This window comes from Chanodichthys erythropterus, chromosome 10 (genome assembly GCF_024489055.1).
Source record: "Chanodichthys erythropterus isolate Z2021 chromosome 10, ASM2448905v1, whole genome shotgun sequence".
Taxonomy (NCBI): domain Eukaryota; kingdom Metazoa; phylum Chordata; class Actinopteri; order Cypriniformes; family Xenocyprididae; genus Chanodichthys; species Chanodichthys erythropterus.
In genome coordinates this window covers 11,982,500-12,004,549 of record NC_090230.1, presented here as the reverse complement: position 1 = coordinate 12,004,549, position 22,050 = coordinate 11,982,500, and the positions used below count along the sequence as shown (strand labels likewise).

At 35.1% G+C, this 22,050-nt stretch overlaps 1 protein-coding gene across 6 annotated transcripts in view; it reads left to right on the top strand.

Moving 5' to 3' along the window:
- Positions 1 to 761: 761 nt before the first annotated feature.
- The window catches only part of eps15l1a (epidermal growth factor receptor pathway substrate 15-like 1a), a 35,033-nt gene continuing 13,744 nt past the window's right edge, over positions 762 to 22,050 (top strand). For all 6 annotated transcript variants that reach the window (XR_010896067.1, XM_067396020.1, XM_067396019.1 and 3 more), the window contains exons 1-19: positions 762 to 796; positions 2,300 to 2,341; positions 2,466 to 2,555; positions 2,644 to 2,691; positions 2,770 to 2,865; positions 2,944 to 3,009; positions 3,104 to 3,229; positions 4,986 to 5,045; positions 6,345 to 6,587; positions 6,664 to 6,821; positions 6,908 to 7,064; positions 7,400 to 7,462; positions 8,029 to 8,114; positions 9,759 to 9,831; positions 11,300 to 11,461; positions 11,552 to 11,749; positions 11,972 to 12,136; positions 20,187 to 20,292; positions 20,528 to 20,578. Coding sequence is in view for 5 of the 6 variants with exons in the window: in XM_067396020.1 (XP_067252121.1) it covers positions 770 to 796; positions 2,300 to 2,341; positions 2,466 to 2,555; positions 2,644 to 2,691; positions 2,770 to 2,865; positions 2,944 to 3,009; positions 3,104 to 3,229; positions 4,986 to 5,045; positions 6,345 to 6,587; positions 6,664 to 6,821; positions 6,908 to 7,064; positions 7,400 to 7,462; positions 8,029 to 8,114; positions 9,759 to 9,831; positions 11,300 to 11,461; positions 11,552 to 11,749; positions 11,972 to 12,136; positions 20,187 to 20,292; positions 20,528 to 20,578 (2,017 nt within the window). In the remaining variant the exon portion in view is untranslated. The remainder of the gene's footprint in view (positions 797 to 2,299; positions 2,342 to 2,465; positions 2,556 to 2,643; positions 2,692 to 2,769; positions 2,866 to 2,943; positions 3,010 to 3,103; positions 3,230 to 4,985; positions 5,046 to 6,344; positions 6,588 to 6,663; positions 6,822 to 6,907; positions 7,065 to 7,399; positions 7,463 to 8,028; positions 8,115 to 9,758; positions 9,832 to 11,299; positions 11,462 to 11,551; positions 11,750 to 11,971; positions 12,137 to 20,186; positions 20,293 to 20,527; positions 20,579 to 22,050) is intronic.

Genomic DNA, 22,050 nt, shown 5'->3' with positions numbered 1-22,050 from the left:
TATTTTTTATACAATTCTATTGTGATTTCATGGGTCAACATCAAGAGATCCGGCATGTAAAGTATAATAATAAAATAACGTTAGTTAAATATTCAGCACACGCATTTGCACTTATTGCTCGAAAAAATACGTAAATTGCTAATGTTTTGAAGAATTATTACTTAAATTAATATTTACATCGTTCAAGTTTAGTTGGGAAGAAATTGATTTAATTGATTTAATTTTTTTCCTATGAATGTAATAATTATTAGCCTACCGAAGTTATGTATACACAATATGTATGTTAATTACATTTTTAAAAGTTGTTCCAAGTTTTGTGGCATTTTAAACATTTTATTTCAATACGTAATACAATTTAAAAAGTATATTGCAACGTAAAATATTACTTGTACTATATTCTTGAATTTATTTATAATTTATATTTAATTTATATCATATCTATTATTTATTGTGGTTACACTTTATTTTACAATGCCGTAGTACTTGTAATTACTCAAATAAGTACTGAATACTATTAATTAACCACATGTGCATACTATAGAGTTACAGGGTTAGTTACTTGTAATTATGCATAATTTACTGTTATTACTATAGTAAGTACATGTAGTAACTTGTAACTACGGCACTGTAAGATAAAGTGTTACCTTTACTGTTTGTAAGTTATTATTAATACCTCTATGATGATGTGAAGGGTGTCTGTGTGTGTGAATGGTCCTCTTCAGCCCCCCCTCAGTCCCTCACCCGCTGTTTCCGCAGCAACAGGGAAAAGATGGCAGCCCTCGCGACCCTCACTCAGGTAATACCAGATAAAAACACCCATTTCAAGGGAATAGTGAGGAAGAACACTAGTATGCAGAAATAAATCTAAGAATTAGACACGAATTGATCTCATTATTTGCGCTCCCGGATCGTTTTATCGACGTTTATAGCGAAAATGTACCGGGCCTCGTTAATCGGGCTCAGATTGCTAACCGATTAGCTCGCTTTATATTCCATGTCTGTTATAAAATACGAAAATAACAGTGTAGGTTTCAATGAAATTTGCGATAAACATTCAGTAGCAAGAACATATAACAATAACGGACATTTATATGAATGAGAAATACTGTAAACATAGTTTAACTAATGTAACTAGTTAGCCGCAATATATCACAACATCATGAACACTTAAAAGCTGTCAAGACGCTATACTTATAAAGTCATCATTTCAGAATATGCTTATAGTACAATAATAAAAGCTGCTAAATTATATTGAACAACACTGTAATGCATATATATTAAGTCATGTTGTAATGGGTGTTGGACCGCTAGTTTAGCTTAGCGGTGATGAGAATTAGTGAGCATCAGTAATCTCACTGTACTGCCTGCTTTATGAATTGTAATGGATTAAATGGAATAGTAAATATAGTTATGTGCACAACACATATTAGAATAAATACAAAAAAATACATATAGTATTATTATTATATTGCGTTTTCAGTGGTATTTTAATATTATTTATATGCTATTTGAATGAACTTTTACCTTTATATTTTTACTTCATTGTAATTTTAGGTAAAGTCTTAATATTGTTATGTGCTTTTGTCGTTTTTTTATTTTTATTATATATATATATATATATATATATATATATATATATATATATATATATATATATATATATATTTGGCTTTCATTTATTTTTTATTTCAGTTTAGTTTTAGTTATTTTAGTACTTACGTTTAATTACCAAGGCAACAGTTTAACATTCTTAAGTTTAGGTTTTGATTCTAATAGTTATATTTTATTTTATTTTATTTTATTTTATTTTATTTTATTTTATTTCAATTTTGCTTTCATTTTAACAGCTTTAGTTAAAGGGATGGATGGTTCACCCACAATTGTCATCATCCACTCACCCACAAGTTGTTCTTAACCTTCATAAATTCATAAACACACAAGAAGATATTTTGAAGAATGTTGGTAACCAGACAGATGCTGGCCCGCATTAACTTACGTAGTATGAAAAAAAAAATACTATGGAAGTCAATGGGGACTAGAAACTGTTTGGTTACCAACATTCTTCAAAATATATTCTTCAACAGAAGAAAGAACTTCATAAAAGTTAAGAACAACTTAAATGTAACATAAATTATGGCAGAATTTATTTGGGTATATATTTATCATATTTGGGCGAACAATCCCTTTAACAATTACATAATTACATAACAGTAAAATAATATTTAAATACTCAATAATTAGGCATATTTGCCATATACCATAATTGAATTTATTTAATCATAAAGTTTATTTTTCCTAGCTGTCGAGCGGGAACCCTGTATATGAGAACTTTTACAGACAGGTAAAGCTATAATTCTGTTCTAATTTTGTACACTGTATCATAGTGATCTCTTTTTTTTAAATATATCAGTCTTTGTTGCAACAATAACCACATTTCTCCCTCATTTATGTGTGTTTTTTTAAAGGTTGACCCGGGAAACACTGGGAGGGTTGGACCTACAGAGGCTGCCTTGTTCTTGAAGAAATCAGGCCTGCCAGACATCACATTAGGAAAGGTTGGTGTTTGGATAAATCAATGCTAAAGTTCTTCTGAAATGATACTTGGATATTCATAATCCATAATTATCTACTGTCTATTCTCAGATCTGGGATTTGGCTGATCCAGATGGCAAAGGTTTCTTGGATAAACAGGTAAAAGTATCATAGTTTTTAAGAGCATCAGTCAGGATCAGAAACTAATGCTAACTTGATCCTGTTTTGTTTTATCAGGGATTTTACGTTGCTCTGCGACTTGTGGCCTGTGCGCAGAGTGGGCACGACATCAGCCTTTCAAGTATAAACCTTCCCGTTCCACCTCCAAAATTTGTAAGTCTCAGGGTTTAGGGTTGAAATCATTATTTTCCAGGCAGTATGAACTCAGAGATTTTCTCATTTTTGGTCTAGAAGGACCACAGCAGCCCGTCACTGAGTTCTGTGACGTCAACCAGTGAGAGCCACTGGGCAGTGCGGGTAAGTTATCTTGATTGGTTATTGGTTATTTTACTGCATATTGCAAAAGCTTTTTATGAATATTTATCCTAAATCCTCTTTGTTTATTTTTCAGCCTGAAGAGAAGAGTAAATTTGATGGTATTTTTGAAAGTCTTGCCCCAGTGAATGGATTACTGTCCGGTGAGAAGGTCAGACCAGTACTTATAAACTCCAAACTTCCTGTGGATGTTCTTGGAAAGGTAAAATTCAAATAGGTACTTAAAAAAAAATAGTAATGTCTGAAGTTTAACGCAGACTGTCAGGATGAGCCTTCATAAAAAATGGAAATACTCGTGTGAATTTGTAACATTTACAAATAATGATATAACTGTGAAATTAAAGTTTTGCGCTGAGGAAACATATCATCATCTGTCAAAGGGCCTGACAAGCCATGTCAAACATTAGCCTACGCTAATGCATTAGCTTGAAGCCTAAAATAAAGAATTCTCATGTTTTGGGCAGCTTGGATGACGTATCTTTGCCGCAGCAGCTCACTCTGTTTCCTTCACTATTTTTAGATGCATTTTGTCCAATGATATGTTATTCAGTGCTGTAATTTGACTCGACTGTGGAGGTTTTATGTGCATGGTGGGCAGACGTGACCAATCGATAATGACATTATCAATTTTATCAATCGTTGTTGCAGCCCTAGTCATTTTTGCTTATTAGTATGGTTGAATTGGATCATCGAAGGTCAGCAGCAAAGACACTGGTTAATAAAGTCAGATTAAATACATAAAGTATATTTGTGTTATTTAATTATTTAATAATTATTTAATTATTACAGGTTTGTGTAACGTTCAGAGTTTGCATTTCATTGTTTAATTCATTTTGAGGAATACAAAGCGCACACAACACCTTTGCCTCTTACTCCTGATTTCTCTCAACATGGGGGCAGGAGAGATGTCAGTCTATAAATGGGAAAAAGTAATTTGCATTAGTTAATACATAATTAAAACATTACTTTTAAATTACTACTATTATTGTATGTATATATATATATATATATATATATATATATATATATATATATGAAGAGTTTGGTTCCAAAACACGATAAACGCCATTTTCAGAAAAATTGAGTTTCTGCCAAAATCAGTATTGCATCTGGTCGGTATTGAAAAGTCATTTATTAATTTTGTGCAAAATGCGATATCCGTCATGTTATTCTGTCATGTTTTCTCCCTTTCTTTCCAAAACGCGACAAACGCCAGTCTCCTTTTTCTGCAGAACGCGATATATCCGCTCAACCAATCACATCGCACCATTCCACCCAATGTAAATATTAAAGGCTTTTTTAAAAACCGTTTTTTAATACCAATGTATTTGGCAAATGCGTTTATTTAACCGTGCGGTGGCGCCAGATACTCGTTAATCGGTAATGACAAATGATTTATAACATTAACATAACCCGTTAATTTCATTTTGGGAGCGACGGCTGAATGTAGCCTATTTTTAGTAAAATGTCTATATAAGATAAATATTGGCAAATTTTAGACTCTGTCATATATGTGAATCAACTTACTTTGTTGTGTATTTTCAATTTGAAAAAATAACTTTTATATTGATGGATTAATTGCATTTTGAAAAAAAAAGTGTCATGGATTTATTGCATTTTGGGAAAAAAATATTACGTTTTTATAATAAACTTTTTAAAATCATAATGTAGATTTGAATTTTTAATGTTTTTATAACCAAAAGATGCTATGTGAAAGTTTGAAACAGAAAATAGTGTTTTTTATCTTGCCACTTTCTTGGTAAAGAAAACAACTTTTTACTCAAATTAATCAAAATGGAGTTATTGCGTTTTGGAACCAAACTCTTCATATATATATATATATATATATATATATATATATATATATATATATATATATATATATATATATATATATATTAGTATGTACACAAATTTAATAATATAAAAATATCATTATTATATGACTGTCTGATCAGGTGTGGGATTTGAGTGACATAGACAAAGACGGACACTTGGACAAAGATGAGTTTGCAGTGGTGAGTAATTATTTTTGTGCTATAATAAAATCATACTCATAGCATACTACATACTATCAAATACTACCTGTGCATGTTTTGGAACTTTCGTTATATTTCCTGTCTTGTGTGCCATGTTTGTAGTCCTTTGTAGTTTTCCCTGTTGATTAGTCTCACCAGGTGTGTCTTGTTCACTCGTTATCTTGTTTGCCCCTGTGTATATATAGCCCTTGTGTTGCTCTTGTGGTTTGTCAGTCTATGTTTGGTGTTTCCTGTGTTTACATGCTCTCTGTGCTTCCTGTAGTGATGGCGAGATGAAGCCTCATGAAGCATTGAAGCTTTTCAGCCAAGTCGTTCACAAAAGGGTTCATTTCTTGAGGCTTCATTTGCTCACAATACCACCTGGTGGACAAGTGTGTAAACAAGCAGATACATTACAGATGACCTGATGTGATCTGTGATACACTTTATTTTGCGCCAGTTAAGGCTTAGAAATAACAGTGAAGAAAAAAATCAATATCCACATAGACTAATCTATTTATATGATGATTGTATATAACATAACTGTATAATAAATGTATTGGCTTTAAATGAATGGGACTATTAAATGTGTTTAAATAAATTATTTGGTCATAATTGGCAGGAGGGACTATATTATTATTCTAAAACCAACACATTTTGAGGGAATCCCATAGGTTTATATATCTGTCAAAATGTCGCGCCAAGATTCGAACCGCATCCTGAACCAGTCATGTAGAAGCTAGGCTTTGAACATCATTGGTCTAAAGCGATACAAGCCTCGATACGCACTTCACTGAAAGCTTCCAGGATTTCTCGACACACGCTCCGAAGCCTCGGCACAGAACGTAACATCACTAGCTTCCTGTGTTCCAAGTGTTTCTCAGTTTTAGATTTATTTGTGTTTGTTTATTAAATGCACTCTGTGCGCTTACATCCTTGCCTCTGCCTGCTCTCTCCAAACATGACACATATAGCTATTTAAGCTTATTGTGTGAAGTGTGCAGATTTTTTTTACATGCATGAGATGCATACTAAATTTGGCAAAACATCCAGCATGCCATATAACTGTGAGGAATACTAAATACTGCGATGCAATGCACTCCTTTTCACATTCATTATTATATATTATTAAAAATAAAAAATGCTGTAAATAGTATGCAGTATACACACATACGCACATTCATTGCATACTGCTTACTATATACATTAATATATATGTATAAATATGTATTTAAATTGATATTTTAAAAAAAGTGTTAAAACGGCATAATGATGTAAAATTCTTGCACTTTTGTCCAGGCTATGCATCTGGTGTACCGTGCCCTGGAGAAGGAGCCCGTGCCCTCCGTCCTGCCCTCTTCTCTCATCCCTCCATCTAAAAGGAAGAAGTCCTCAGCGTCTCTGTCCAACATGGTGCCAGTGTTACCAGGCAGCCCACCGCCACCTAAAGACAGTCTGCGTTCGACCCCCTCTCACGGCAGCATGAACTCTCTCAACAGCGCTGGGAGTTTGTCCCCAAAACACACCCTCAAATCATCACAGGTATTTTTGCTGTGTTTTCATGTTGCTGTTGTAAAGAAGAATTGAAGAGGGTCTGATGATTTAACTCTATCATCAGCATTCAGTAAACTGGGTGGTACCAGTTGCAGACAGAGGGCGCTATGATGACATCTTCCTCAAAACAGACACTGATCTCGATGGCTTCGTCAGCGGCCATGAAGTTAAAGATATCTTCATGCAGTCCGGCCTTCCTCAGAACCTCCTGGCACATATTTGGTACAATTTAAAATGTGCTTTTGATTTTTCTTCACTCTTGCTGTTGTGATCGCCACATTCAACGCTTCCTCTGTTGTCTTCGTCAGGTCTTTGGCGGACACCAGGCAAATGGGCAAACTCACACGTGAGCAGTTCTCCTTGGCCATGCATCTCATTCAGCAGAAAGTGAGCAAAGGCTTGGACCCTCCACAAACTTTGACTCCTGACATGATCCCACCATCTGAACGCAGCACACCGGGACCTGTAAGTCACATTAGCATGTTTACAAATATGCGCTCATCGTGGGTGAAAGGTTGTGAGTTTGAATCCCAGAGGAAGTGATCCTAGTTTTCATTTTCCTTATGCAAAATGCAATTTCAGATCAAATATTTTCTTGACCAATATTTTTGAGATTTACCCACCTACAGTATGTCTTCAGTATGTAAAATGAATGGGCAATGTGAACTGAAACAATATAAGTTTATAATTGAAATGAAATGACTGAGCACTATACAGATTTATGCTTGCTTTAATGGGTTTATGTGAAGCAGCACATAGTTTTGTCCCTTATTTGAAGAGCTTCCTGTTTTTTTTTTCAGAGTCTGTCAGGATATATGACACCAGTGGGCTCTGAGATGGCTGCACTGAGCGAGATGCGCCGGGTAAACAGCCTTTTTCTCTCTCTCTCTCTCTCTTGTTCTTTCATTCCATGTATTTCCACTTAAGTAGCATTTGTCGTATTTCTTCAGTTAGGATTTCAAACCCTAAACGTTTAGTAGATCAAACTGTAGTCATTCACAATACATCAAGAGAGCCACTAACATCACAAACGCAAGCCGAATTTCTTACCAAACAATCTTCTGTTCCTTTCCATCCACGTTTCAATGCTGCTGATGTTTTATGCTGTTATTCGCTGGCTAAAATCAGGCAATAATGTTCAAGTTATGGGTAGGTAACGTTTAGAAAAAGACTAAACAAATGCTTTCGATTTTCTGTTAGCCGAGACGTTGAATTGGAAAGCATTTGTGAGAGATCCAGTGCTGTGAAATGGTGCCGTGTCTTGACTTCCCCATGTTTTAAGCATCAGAGGTGGAAGACAAGCTCGTCTCTGCTCCTGTGTGGTGGCTCCTTGCTGTTCTTTACCCTTCTGTTTGTGTGGTGCTGTGTTTATGTGTGGTTCAAATGCAGCAGGACTGACATTATTTGCTTTACCCTCCTCCCCATACAGGACAGCTCCAGCTCCGTGGGTTCAGGCGAGTTCACTGGGATTAAAGAACTGGACGATATAAGTCAGGAGATCGCACAGCTGCAGAGGTAATATAATACACTGGCATGTAAAGGTGCTCTGGGAAATATTTGAATTTCCAAAAAAAAAAAAGTTGTCATGGGTTAGTGACATTACCAACAGTTATAATCTCACACAGTATTTATATTTTAAATAAATTCAGTTTTTTAAAAACTTTCTACTAATCAAAGGATCTAGAAAAAAAATCACCGTTTCCACAAAAAATATTTAGCACAAAAAAATTACAGTTTAAAATAACTGTTTTCTATTTGTATATATTTTAAAATGTAATTTATTCGTGTGATGCAAAGCTGAATTTTCAGCATCATTACTCCAGTCTTGAGTGTCACATGATCCTTCAGAAATTATTGTAATGTGCTGATTTGTTGCTCAAGAAACATTTATTATTATTATCAATGTTGAAAACAGTTGTGTACATTTTTTTTTTCAGGATTCTTTGATCAATAGAATGTTCAAGAGAACAGCATTTATCTGAAATAGAAAGCTTATGGACATTATAGACTTCAAAGGTTTGGGAAGAAATTTTTATTTATTTATTGAAGAAATTAATACTTTTATTTAGCAATGATGCATTAAATTGATTGATTCTTTTGAACTTTCTATTCATCAATGAATTTTCAACTTTGATCATTTTTCATTGTAATTTTTTTTACACAACTGTTATATTTAACAGTTCTATGCTAAATATATTAATTATAATTAATTAATGTTGAATATATTAATTAATTAAAAGTGTGAAGTGTTTTTTTTTTTTATTTTTATAATTTTTTAAATGTTCTTGACCTTGTGATAACAAGTTGGCAATGTGTTTTAATAACTGTCCATACGTGTAAATGTTTCCATGTAAATCCATACTATGACCCCACCCAAAAAAAACAAAAAACAAAAGCAAAAATCAAACAAACAAAAAAAACAACAACTGATGGACTACACAATATTTTTTTAACTATTTCCATTAAGTACGATGGCATAAAGTGTGAATATTTGAAGAACTTTTTATTTTTTAGCTTGAAATTGGTTATTGCTAAATAACTTTGTAGCTAAATTTAGGGTTAGCCTCACAAAAGTTTGGTCTTTTTTTTTTAAACTGCACCTGGATTAAAATTTCCTGCAAAATATTGCAATTTTCTAAACATACAGTAGTTACAGTTTTTGAGGAGGCACACCTTTTTTTCCTGCATTTTGCCTCCCATTTTAATTGTCCTCATTTTATCTCATCGGCCCACCACACCAAACAGTATATTTGTCCTTTTCTGAACAGTTCCCTTATAGATGAGCCTGATATAACTCTCATGCTCACATGTACACTTCAAAGGAAGAGGAAAGGTACCTGAAAGCTCTTGGTGGTGGATGAGTTTCCCTCTCCCTGACAAATCCTCATCTCACCTCCTTCCCCTCTTCACAGTGTCCGTTTAATGTGTGTAGTTTTTTTTTTATGAAATCTCTTGTTTCACTTGCTTATTCATGCTGCAGCACTCTTGCTTTCACACACTGGGATACACTCAGGTAAAACCCTCTCTTGGCTGTCACAGTTCTTGTTTTGTGTGTGTGACGGTTTTTGTGTGTTAAGGAGGCAGGTATGAGGGATATTTTCTAGTTGCCAACAGTTAATAAAGGTTTTTGTGTTTCTTTTTTTATTATTATTTCAACAGAGAGAAATACACTTTGGAACAAGATATCAGAGAAACAGAGGAGGCCATCAGACACAAAACCACAGAGGTTCAGGTAAACCTGGCAGTGCAATTATTTAAATAATAATTCATAATAAATAAGCAGTTAATTATATTAATAATTATAAAAATATACTTAAAGTATTATTATTATATTTAAAAGTAAATGTTTTAATTATTATAAATATTATTAAAATAATTATTTTATTATTAGCATAATTATATTCTAAAAATATATTTAAAGTATTAATATAATATGTAAAATAATTTTATTTTTATTATTATTATTCTATGATAAATATATTAAAAATATACTTAAACTATTTTAATGTACATCAAAATTAACTTTTTTACTTGGTAGCACTGGTACTACCAACTTTCAAAAGGTTAGGAGCACCACAACTAAAATGTGTGTGTGTGTGTGTGTGTGTGTGTGTGTATATATATGATCCTGAATTCTTGCCACACACTTGCCACACCTTGTGCTTGGCAGTCTCCCCGAGGTGGGTTGCAGGTGGATGTAAGATAAATCATTAATGTGTTGATTTTAATAAAGACACAGAACTGTCATTTCACAGTAAACACAACAAATGTGCGTCACTCTTTTACTTTCAGTTTCAAAAAAATTTATATCTCTTCAGGGAAACCAATCAAGGAAAACATGCCTCGCAGACCTCCTAGTGGTCATTATATAAAACAAAGGAAAAAAATATGAGAAAGAGCTTAAAGGGTTAGTTCACTCCAAAAATGAAAATTCTTTCATTTATTACTCACCCTCGTGTCGTTCTACATCCGTAAGACCTTCGTTCATCTTCAGAAAACACAAATTAAATCTTTTTGATGAAATCTGAGAGGTTTCTGTTTCTCCATAGAGATCCAATAACTTAACATTAACCTTAACTAAAAATATACAGAAAATATTCTGATAAAAGTGAAAACAGGTTGCTCCTCAAAAATGATCTGCACTCGCACAAATGCTCCCAAATATATTTTGAGGTCACACAGATTAAATGTTTTTTTTTTATTATTTGTATTATAATTAGGAAAATATATTAACCCCTGGTTTCACAGACAAGGCTTAAGCTAGTCTAGCTAGCTAGACTAAAATGCATGTTTGAGCTTTTTCAACTGAAAGTAACTTGTACTGACAGATCTTAAAATATGTCAGTGTCATTGTTTTGTCTCAAGATGCACACCAGTAATGTTTTTTTCTAGTGAATGTTTATAAAAGCTACTTAACTGCCCTAATCGAACTAAGGCTTAATCCTGGCTTAGGCTAAGCCCTGTCTCTGAAACCGGGCCGTAAAGTATTATTAATATTTAAAGTAAAAATACTTTTCTAAGTATATTTTACTATTATAAATATAAAGAAATCTTAAGAGTTTTATTAATATAATAAGGTATCAATAAGGTAATATAATTAGTATTTAAAGGTATCTATTGTTTTTTAAATGTTATTTCTTTTACTATGCATAAGTTATATGTTGGCTTCATTGTTAACTGAATGTGGTTTTATTTTACAGGAAATGCAGAATGATCTGGACCGAGAGACGTCCAGCCTACAGGAGCTTGAGGCCCAGAAGCAGGATGCTCAGGACCGACTGGAGGAGATGGACCAGCAGAAGGCGAAGCTTGAAGACATGCTTAATGACGTACGGCAGAAGTGCCAGGAAGAATCACAAATGGTGAGCGAAAACAAACACAAATACAGTTTACTTGATCCTCAGATTACATGTTTGATGAATGTTAAACTGATCCACTCTATTTCTGTTCAGATCTCATCCCTGCAGACCCAGATCCACTCGCAGGAGTCGGACCTGCAGAGCCAAGAGGAAGAGCTGGGCCGGGCCAAGGCTGACCTGAACCGCTTGCAGCAGGAGGAAGCGCAGCTAGAGCAGAGTCTACAAGCTGGCAGGATTCAGCTAGAAACTATCATAAAGTCACTCAAAGCCACACAGGATGAGATCAACCAGGTTGTGCCTTCGGAGCATTTGATGTATGAACCAAAAGTGTACACTAGGGGGAGACAAATGTCCCTTTTTTCAAACAGATGTCTGTTTTTTCAAATGCATTCATGGAAATTTGATTACTTGATAAATTAAAAGGCTGACACTTCTATATTTAACAATGTCAGAAAAAGTGTGCTAAGCATTTATACCTGTAACATATAAAGCTGACGTTTGTACATGTTGCAGGCACGGAGCAAACTCTCCCAGATTCAGGACAGCCAACACGAGATCAGTAAGAGCATTGAGCAGTATAGCAGCACTCTGAACGGGACCCATGGGGGCAGCATGACCAACCTGGCAGACATGAGCGAAGGCTTCCCAGAAAAGGAAAACGGAGGTTTCGGGGCCATGGTGAGATGTCTCTTGTGATTTTCATGTATTTTAGGCTTCTCTCAGAGCTTTTTGATTAGAATGGCAATAGATTTTTTTTTTTTAGAATGCACAGTACATCAAAGTAGTAACTTACTGCACAAATTTAGAATGCGCCCTGAGTTGTATAGTATCCGAACTACAAACCCGATTCCAAAAAAGTTGGGACACTGTACAAATTGTGAATAAAAACAGAATGCAATGATGTGGAAGTTTCAAATTTCAATATTTTATCCAGAATACAACATATATGACATATCAAATGTTCAAACTGAGAAAATGTATCATTTTAAGGTTGATTTTAAATTTCATGTCATCAACACATCTCAAAAAAGTTGGGACAAGGCCATGTTTACCACTGTGTGGCATCCCCTCTTCTTTTTATAACAGTCTGCAAACGTCTGGGGACTGAGGAGACAAGTTGCTCAAATTTAGGAATAGGAATGTTCTCCCATTCTTGTCTAATACAGGCTTCTAGTTGCTCAACTGCCTTAGGTCTTCTTTGTCGCATCTTCCTCTTTCTGATGCGCCAAATGCTTTCTATGGGTGAAAGATCTGGACTGCAGGCTGGCCATTTCAGTACCTGGATCCTTCTTATACGCAGCCATGATGTTGTAATTGATGCAATATGTGGTCTGGCATTGTCATGTTGGAAAATGCAAGGTCTTCCCTGAAAGAGATGACGTCTGGATGGGAGCATATGTTGTTCTAGAACTTGGATATACCTTTCAGCATTGATGGTGCCTTTCCAGATGTGTAAGGTGCTCATGCCACATGCACTCATGCAACCCCATACCATCAGAGATGCAGGCTTCTGAACTGAGCACTGATAACAACTTGGGTTGTCCTTGTCCTCTTTAGTCCGGATGACATGGCGTCCCAGTTTTCCAAAAAGAACTTCAAATTTTGATTCGTCTGACCACAGAACAGTTTTCCACTTTGCCACAGTCCATTTTAAATGAGCTTTGGCCCAGAGAAAACGCCTGCGCTTCTGGATCATGTTTAGATATGGCTTCTTTTTTGACCTGTAGAGTTTTAGCCAGCAACGGCGAATGGCACGGTGGATTGTGTTCACCGACAATGTTTTCTGGAAGTATTCCTGAGCCCAGGTTGTGATTTCCATTACAGTAGCATTCCTGTATGTGATGCAGTGCCATCTAAGGGCCCGAAGATCACGGGCATCCAGTATGTTTTTCCGGCCTTGACCCTTATGCACAGAGATTTTTCCAGATTCTCTGAATCTTTGGATGATATTATGCACTGTAGATGCTGATAACTTAAAACAATTTTTCTCTGAGAAACTCCTTCCTGATATTGCTCCACTATTTTTCGCTGCAGCATTGGGGGAGTTGGTGATCCTCTGCCCATCTTGAATCTGAGAGACATTGCCACTCTGAGAGGCTCTTTTTATACCCAATCATGTTGCCAGTTGACCTAATAAGTTGCAAATTGGTCCTCCAGCTGTTCCTTATATGTACATTTAACTTTTTCTGGCCTCTTATTGCTACCTGTCCCAACTTTTTTGGAATGTGTAGCTCTCATGAAATCCACAATGAGCCAGTATTTGGCATGACATTTCAAAATGTCTCACTTTAAACATTTGATATGTTATCTATATTCTATTGTGAATAAAATATAAGTGTAGTCATGTCAGGAAGGAAGAGGACAGGGTCAGCTTGACTACTGACTGCTTTATTGTCATTCAAAATAACAAAAACAGGTGTGCAGACAGGCACAAAATGGTCAAATCTCGTAACATAAAACAACTCCAACACACAGTTTCCAGCATCCAGGAGGTTAGCAGTCAGTAGTCTTTCTCTCTTTCGGCCACTCCTGTTTCTCCTGGCGTTATGTACTCTCTCCACGGCAATAGAGGGTATGCAAGTGACGTGACTGAGAGGCAAAAGACTGAGCGGCAGCATTGGCTTTCAGCGTGAATGTCGCGAAAAACACACAAAACACATTCAAAACGGGAAAACGCTTTGTGATTGACTGTACAAATTTCTTTGACACAAAACCTGAGGTATATATTTTAAAAAATGCAGAATGCAACAGAAAAAAAGCAAATGGATCACTGCAATTCACAGAAACAGCTGGACTCCAGCAGAGAAACATGGATTTGCAGTTATCATTTTGTGTCAAAATGTTGGATTAAAATCATACCGTATATATTGTATTGTTATATTGTGTTGACAACTTATCAATTAAATATTTTCGATCTTATATTCTGCATAATTGGGTGTTTTTAAATAAACAACACTGACAAAAAATATATATTATAAAACTATCACGTTTTAGGGCTGGACAATATGATGATATAACATTGATATAAGTGATTACGCTAATTTAAATCTACCTGTATTGAAGTTATATAAAATATTCACAGGGAGATTTGCTTTATGTATTTCCCCACCGTCGAAATCAGGCACATATAAATGTCAGGAAACACGACTCCTGGCTGCATATCAATATCCATGGATTAGGTTTATTTGACAAGTTGTAAGGAACACATTCAATTCCAACCTTTAGTCTAATTCGTTAGTTTTAGTCGCTTTTTTTCGCAGTTTCCCCTATTAAATCCAGTCACGCAGCAGGTTCTTTTGCCACTCAGTCCAGCTGAGGGAGCGCGTTTTCGGCGGGAAAGTGACGTCAACGCATACCCTCTATTACTGAAACAAGAGACAGGTGTTCATCATTTGCATTTAACCCACTCACTCACCGCTTGTCTGCTGCCTCTCTCTCCCGCTGCAGACTTCGCTGAACCACGCCCCCCTCGCCACAATAAGTTTATGAGATTTGTAAATTATTGCATTCCTTTATTTTTACACAATTTGTACAGTGTCCCGACTGTTTTGGAATCGGGTTTGTAATTCCATACAGCATTAATAGTAGTACCAAAATTAATGCAAGTTTATTTTATTACATTATTATTTTTTGTAAATATATATTTATATACATTTATAATATGTATATATATATATATATATATTTGCATTTACAACAAAAAAAAATATTTTATAGGATATTATTATTTATTTTTTATTTTATAGGGTATTTATTTTAGGGTCCAATTATCACTATTAACTATGACTTTTGCCTTAATTAATCCCTTATTACTGCTTATAAATAGTTAAGTAGTTGTTAAAGGCAGAGATGGGCACTCGAGTTAGTGACTCGGATTCGAGTCACATTTTAATGACTTCAGACTTGACTCGGACTCGACCTGAAATGACTTCAGACTTGACTCGTGAATATTTTAAAAACATCAGAGTATCACTGTAACTGCATGGCTCGCCATAGACATACACAGAGAAAAGTAGCTCTGGCTACTAGTGTTGCACGATATACCGGTACTAGAAAGGTATCACGATACCCTGCTTTTAAAAACGGTCCGTTTCTTCATTTTATTAGTACCAGTACTTTGAGTGCCAGCTGTATTTCCTAATGTGCGACAGCAGGGGGCAGTGTGCACGCAGCGCGCTGCTTCTAAGGCTCATTGAGTGCGTTTATTCCTCTCAGCTGCGCAACAGCTTTTATGGTGATGAAACGAGAGGTATGGTTGCAAATACAGGTGCTCTTGCAGACCGTCTACAAATTGATGAGAAAGCAGATGCACGAAGCGAAATATGGCATTATTTTGCTTACATTGCCGACAGCCAGGGCAAGCCCATGGACACCACAAAGCAAAAATAAAATTAATTTAAAATTACATAAATATGTGAAGGGTATATACAGTTATTTTAAACCAATTTATGCTTTAATAACATTGCTTTAATTATTTACAGTAATATAATTTTTACCATAATCTTACTGTCAAAAACACCTAAATGTATAAAAAAAGTACAACAGCAAATAATTTACAATATTATTGAGCATGATAATACTAAACATTAAAAATTATATTAAAACTAACTAACTTCATGGCAATTAAGCTCAAATCCAGAAGTATCAGCCTGCACACTGGTGAAGAAAGAAGTTCTGTCATATGTTATTTATTTACTTTTGCTGCTGTTTTAGGTTTTTGCCATAGTATCATTTAAGTATCGGTATCGGTATGATATTTAAGTTGGGTATCGCGTCAAAGTCAAAATTTTGGTATCGTGACAACACTACTGGCTACAATGTTCTTCCACAAGACGCGTGCAGTTCTGTTTTTTAACTGCTAGAGGGCCAAAAATCGCGGACTGCAGCTTTAACAAATTCATTAGAATAACGAATCCTGAAAATTGTTGATTATATCCTTATAATATGTAGATCTTTTCCCATCACATGAAAGTAGTGCTGGGCCGTAAACCGGTTCATACAGTAAACCAGTTTCAATTTCGAGACCGATAAGTATTTTTCAAAAACTGCCATACAGAAACATCTATCTATTCAATGGCCATGAAGCGCTATGTAGAGTGTATAGAGAGTGGACTTCTATTAACTGCAGACCCTTCTTACACTAATGGGAACAACTTTATAACACAACAATAAATAAGTCACAAAACTAACTCTCTTTAATACTGCAAATACCATGTAGAGACATGTTTTCCGCAATGCTGAAAACACGGACAAAATCACAGAATCTAGTCACAAGAATTTAGGCCGCGTTTGCACTATCAGTTTTTGAGATTGACAACTGCATTTACTTACAGGTGTGAGTCTTGAAATGTTCCGTTCACACAGCATCTTACAGTAGCTTCTCAAACACTGTCTGTATGAACGTGCTACGAGAGTCAAGCCTGTATTCTCTTACTAGTAACCATAACAACAGTGAAGTCTTATCACTTTTGACATGACAAGATACCATTTGAACCGTGAGTTAATTCATCAAAACTTAATTAACCGACAGCAGCATCAATGTAAACATGCGCTAGCTGGAGTCTTTAACCGTTGCATTCGCGCCTCACGTCCTTTGCTGCATCTCGCGCATGACACAGCATTTGAATTGCACAAAGAGACACAAAACTGACGGGAGCCGCTCCGGTGGAGAACAGTAACTCGATCTAACACATTAAGATGACACACAGCTCATATCTCCGTCGCTATAAGTACTGAAAGCGAAACCACACACAAAACCCCTTATCATTGCAGCTCTCTCGCACTGTATGATGTGACAGACAACTAGTTGTCTAGTCCGGTTCCGTTCACGTCTGAGAATGTGGTTGTCAGTCCTGAAATTTACGGGTGTGAGTTCTGTTATAGAATGTGGTTGTCACTCCCATAAATAACAATAAATAACCATATTAAGGACTCAAATACAGCACTGACAACCGTATTCTGCTGCTGTGTGAACGTGGCCTTACTGTATAAAGCGGAACGTCACAGAATTTGTGGATGAATAAATCAAAAGTACAATGAATACAATGAATCAGATATCGATACGGACTAGTGTCTGAATATTAAAGTTAAAAAAGACGACTATTGAAATCCGTATGAATGACCGCCGCATTTTCGTGTACTATACATACTGAAGCACACGTGACGCTCGCGATGATTTCAGTGTCTGCTGTCTCACTCACTATACATACACACATGAACCTTATCTACAGAGCTGCTCTGTCACTTTATGAATATTTCACCGTTTAATTTGATAAAACTATCGACATTTGTTGTATCATATACACAGGAAGCCAAAGGTCTTCACGACCCTGTCAAAGTTCTGTATAACTTGAGGTAACAGAAATATTACTATTGTAAAATAGTGTACTTCGATAATAGAGATAATAATAATGATAGTTTATTAAAACACGAACTCAAAGGTCTTCATAGAAATGACAGAAATTGCACAGTAAAAATGTAGCTTACTTAGAATTACTATTATTATTATTAATTTAATTAAATAAATTCATTTGATTACATTTTAAACTAAATTGTTAGCTTAATGAAATGATTTGATTAAATTTTTTAAACTATTTTTTAAAAAATAAAATTTTTTGTTCTTACAATATTTATATAATATATATTCCCTGCACTCCTGACAGTAAAATATAATAAAGGTCCAGTGGAAAAAAAAACGTAATATACCGTGAAACCGTCAGAATCTTAAAAAAAAAAAAACATGGTCAAACTGCCCAGCACTACATGAAAGGTTGCAGTGATGAGCATTGAGCAGATGAAAGTCTGTTGATCGCGTGAATGCAGTGATCTCATCGTTGTAACTCGATTCCTGCACTCTCACGAAATGCTTTCACCACAACTAACTGCAAACATGATGTGAAAACAGTAACATCAGCCTAAGAGCTTCGTTGTGCAGTGTAACAGCATCATTCATTATAATGGCAGTTTTGGTCCAGATGAACTCGTGCTATGTGATTGACAGCTTCAGCCATTGTAGGGAGCATTTTTTGATCGCTTTCTGTATGTAATTTAATCACAATTTATAAATCAGATTTTTTCATTAGAGGTTAAACGGTTCTTTGTAAAAAAAAAAATTGAACCGTACCGTTCTCCACACGCAGTTCGGCACACTTGCACCGCAGTTCATCTCATATCTGACGACGCATCTATAATATGGTTTGATGAAAATAACAATTTTTTTATGATTGTTTATACTTATAGTATCTCACAGAAGTGATTACACCCCTCACATTTTTGTAAATGTTTTATTATATCTTTTCATGTGGCAACACTGAATAAATGACACTTTAGTAAAGTAGTGAGTGTACAGCTTATATACAGTGGGTACGGAAAGTATTCAGACCCCCTTAAATTTTTCACTCTTTGTTATATTGCAGCCATTTGCTAAAATCATTTAAGTTCATTTTTTTTCCTCATTAATGTACACACAGCACCCCATATTGACAGAAAAACACAGAATTGTTGACATTTTTTGCAGATTTATTAAAAAAGAAAAACTGAAATATCACATGGTTCTAAGTATTCAGACTCTTTGTTCAGTATTTAGTAGAATCACCCTTTTGATCTAATACAGCCATGAGTCTTTCATCTGTGCTCTGATGCTTCCTGAAGCATTGTTTTGAAATTGGCCATCACTAAATAAGTCATTTTTTGGGGTTTTTTTGGCGCTCCAAAAATATTCTCGTCGCTTTATAATATTAATATTGAACCACTGTACTCACATGAACCGATTTAAATATATTTTTAGTACCTTTATGGATCTTGAGAGAGGAAATGTCATTGCTCCCTATTGAGGCCTCACTGAGTCACCGGATTTAAACTAAAATATCTTAATTTGTGTTCCGAAGATTAACAAAGGTCTTACGGGTGTGGAACGGCATGAGGGTGAGTACTAATTGACAGAATTTCCACACAAAATATTGACACTTTGGGCCCAATTTGGACATTTTCACTTAGGGGTGTACTCACTTTTGTGGCCAGCGGTTTGGACATTAATGGCTGTGTGTTGAGTTATTTTGAGGGGACAGCAAATTTACACATTTATACAAGCTGTACACTCACTACTTAACGTTGTAGCAAAGTGTCATTTCTTCAGTGTTGTCACATGAAAAGATATAATAAAATATTTACAAAAATGTGAGGGATGTACTAACTTCTGTGAGATATTGTATATTTTCACACTGTCTCTTATAACATTTAGTGTTTTTCTAAATTAAGCTCAATAACCAGAACATTTTTGAACAAGCATGAACCTCATGTGATTGCGATTGAATTCTAGTTGACATTCTCTGGTTTCTGATGGAGAACTTGCTTTTCTTTCTGAATTATGCCTTGCATGCAAAGGTACAATTTGGAAACCCAGCACTGTTAACAGAGCTTCTTATGTTATTTGGAGCAGCTGAGGTGCTGGCTTAAACTACAAATTGTAGGCACAAAATGACTGAAATTTATACTTTGGGGTTCTTATTTCAAGTACTTTTTCTCTAGTGAGTTAGTGCTTTCCATCTTTTCTCATTTGAGCTGAATATTTTCGGCTGGACCTCTAACATAGTGTTGGCCTACTTCGCACACTTAAACAAAAACTAGAATCCTAAGTCATAATCAACTAAAAAAATGAATGTGACAAGGTTTCTACAATGTCTTCCAGAAAGAAAACACTCTCGACTAATGTTATTTAAACTCATTACAGGAGGACCCTTTCAAAGTGAAGACCGCTGTGTTTAACAGCGCCCCTCAAGAGATGCACACGGACCCCTTCCAGTCTGAAGACCCATTTAAAACAGACCCATTCAAAGGTTGGTTGAGTATTTTCTTTAATCTATCTCTTTGAAATACTTCTCTTCCTCAGCGAAGGGTCTTGATGCTATCCTAACCGTTTAGTTGATCATTTGGGGTTCACCATGGCAATAAGTAAATTCATTCCTGTTTAATTTCAAACTCCTGTTGTGTGGCACATTTGTGAGGCCACGCTTTTGAAGCCTTTGCAATGCCTACTAAACACATCTCCTTCTTTCTTTTTGTTTGTTGTAGGTGATCCATTCCAGAATGACCCATTCTCAAAGCAAACCTCCACGGTTGCAGGTATCCAGTTCATCAAAATGCATAAAGTGCCTCTCAAATGCTGAGCTTTGAACAATCAACTAAATTAATCAATTACTAATTTAATGCATATTCAGTGTGTACAGTGACAAGTGAAAGAGAATTTTACTTGCCCAACCGGAGGAGTAGCCTGTGTTAAAACGTCTATATCAAGTAGCCTGATTAAATCGTCAGTAACAAAACAATAACTAGGTTAGAATGACTCTGAGAATGATTTTATTACATTTAGTGCAAATGGCGATCGATAGTGGTAAGAGGATCAATGTACTGACAGTAACGAGGTGCGCTGTTGAGAAACTCAGTTAACATACTGCGGTAAAAATTCAAAATGAGGAGTTTTATTTGTTACGTATGATAAAGTTAAGCAACATCACATGACCAAGAATGCTGTCTTCCTGAATACCATCATGATTGAAAATGTGACACTGATTTCATACGATAGTTCAATAAATAAGTAGTTAATAGTAAGTCACTTACATTTTAGATGCATTATTAACTGTTTTTGTTCTGTTTCAGCAGCCAAAATAGTTGCAATTAAAGATCACAGCAGAACCATAGCGCAACTTACAGCAACACTCAACAGTGTTTTTATTACTGAGTTATTCAGTGTCTTGAATCTGTTAAAGATTCAATGACCTATTCATAAACAACTGCCTCATTCTTGATTGAATCAGCCATTTGAACAAATGACTCCATGGCTCACTAATTAAGATGAACACTTACTGCCACCTACTGGCGGTTAGTTTCATGTTTATAAGTATCATTTTTTCCCCAACATTTATAATAATAATAATAATAATAAATAATTCAATAAAAAATACTGTCATCAATGCATTTTCTTTGCGGAGGAAACTTTTATACATAAGGTAGCAGGGGCAGGTTACATTTAAGTTACATTAACTTGCCATACTAGTCTCTATGACCTGTCTTAGTTCAGGTCATATCTAAATACAGTGTAATACTTCTCCATCTTTGCAAAAATATATCCATCATCATTTGTAGACATGCAGTCATTTTTTCCATTATATAGACCTGTTTCAGTCCATTGAAGCAAAATTAGAGGGTCTTCTTAATACAGTTGTAATTTTTCAGTGTAAATAATTTAATTTGATTGTGTCTTCTTATTCTAATTTAATTTATTGATCATATTTAAGAATTTAAAATGAAAGAAATTAAATTTGCCCTATATAATGGAAAAAAAAGCCCTCAATGTAAATATCACAAATATTTAAATATACCAAAACTGATTGAACACTGAGAAGATTGCTTCAGAATAAATTATATTTACAACACAAAAAGTCCTATTTTTTTCCAGACAAGCAACTTTTTTTACACGGACAAGTGAATGACCGACTTACTTGTCCACTTACTTGCACATGACAAGGCTTAATGTCGAGCCCTCAATATATACATAAAATGACATTAAACAGAAATAATAATTGTGTGTGTGTAAA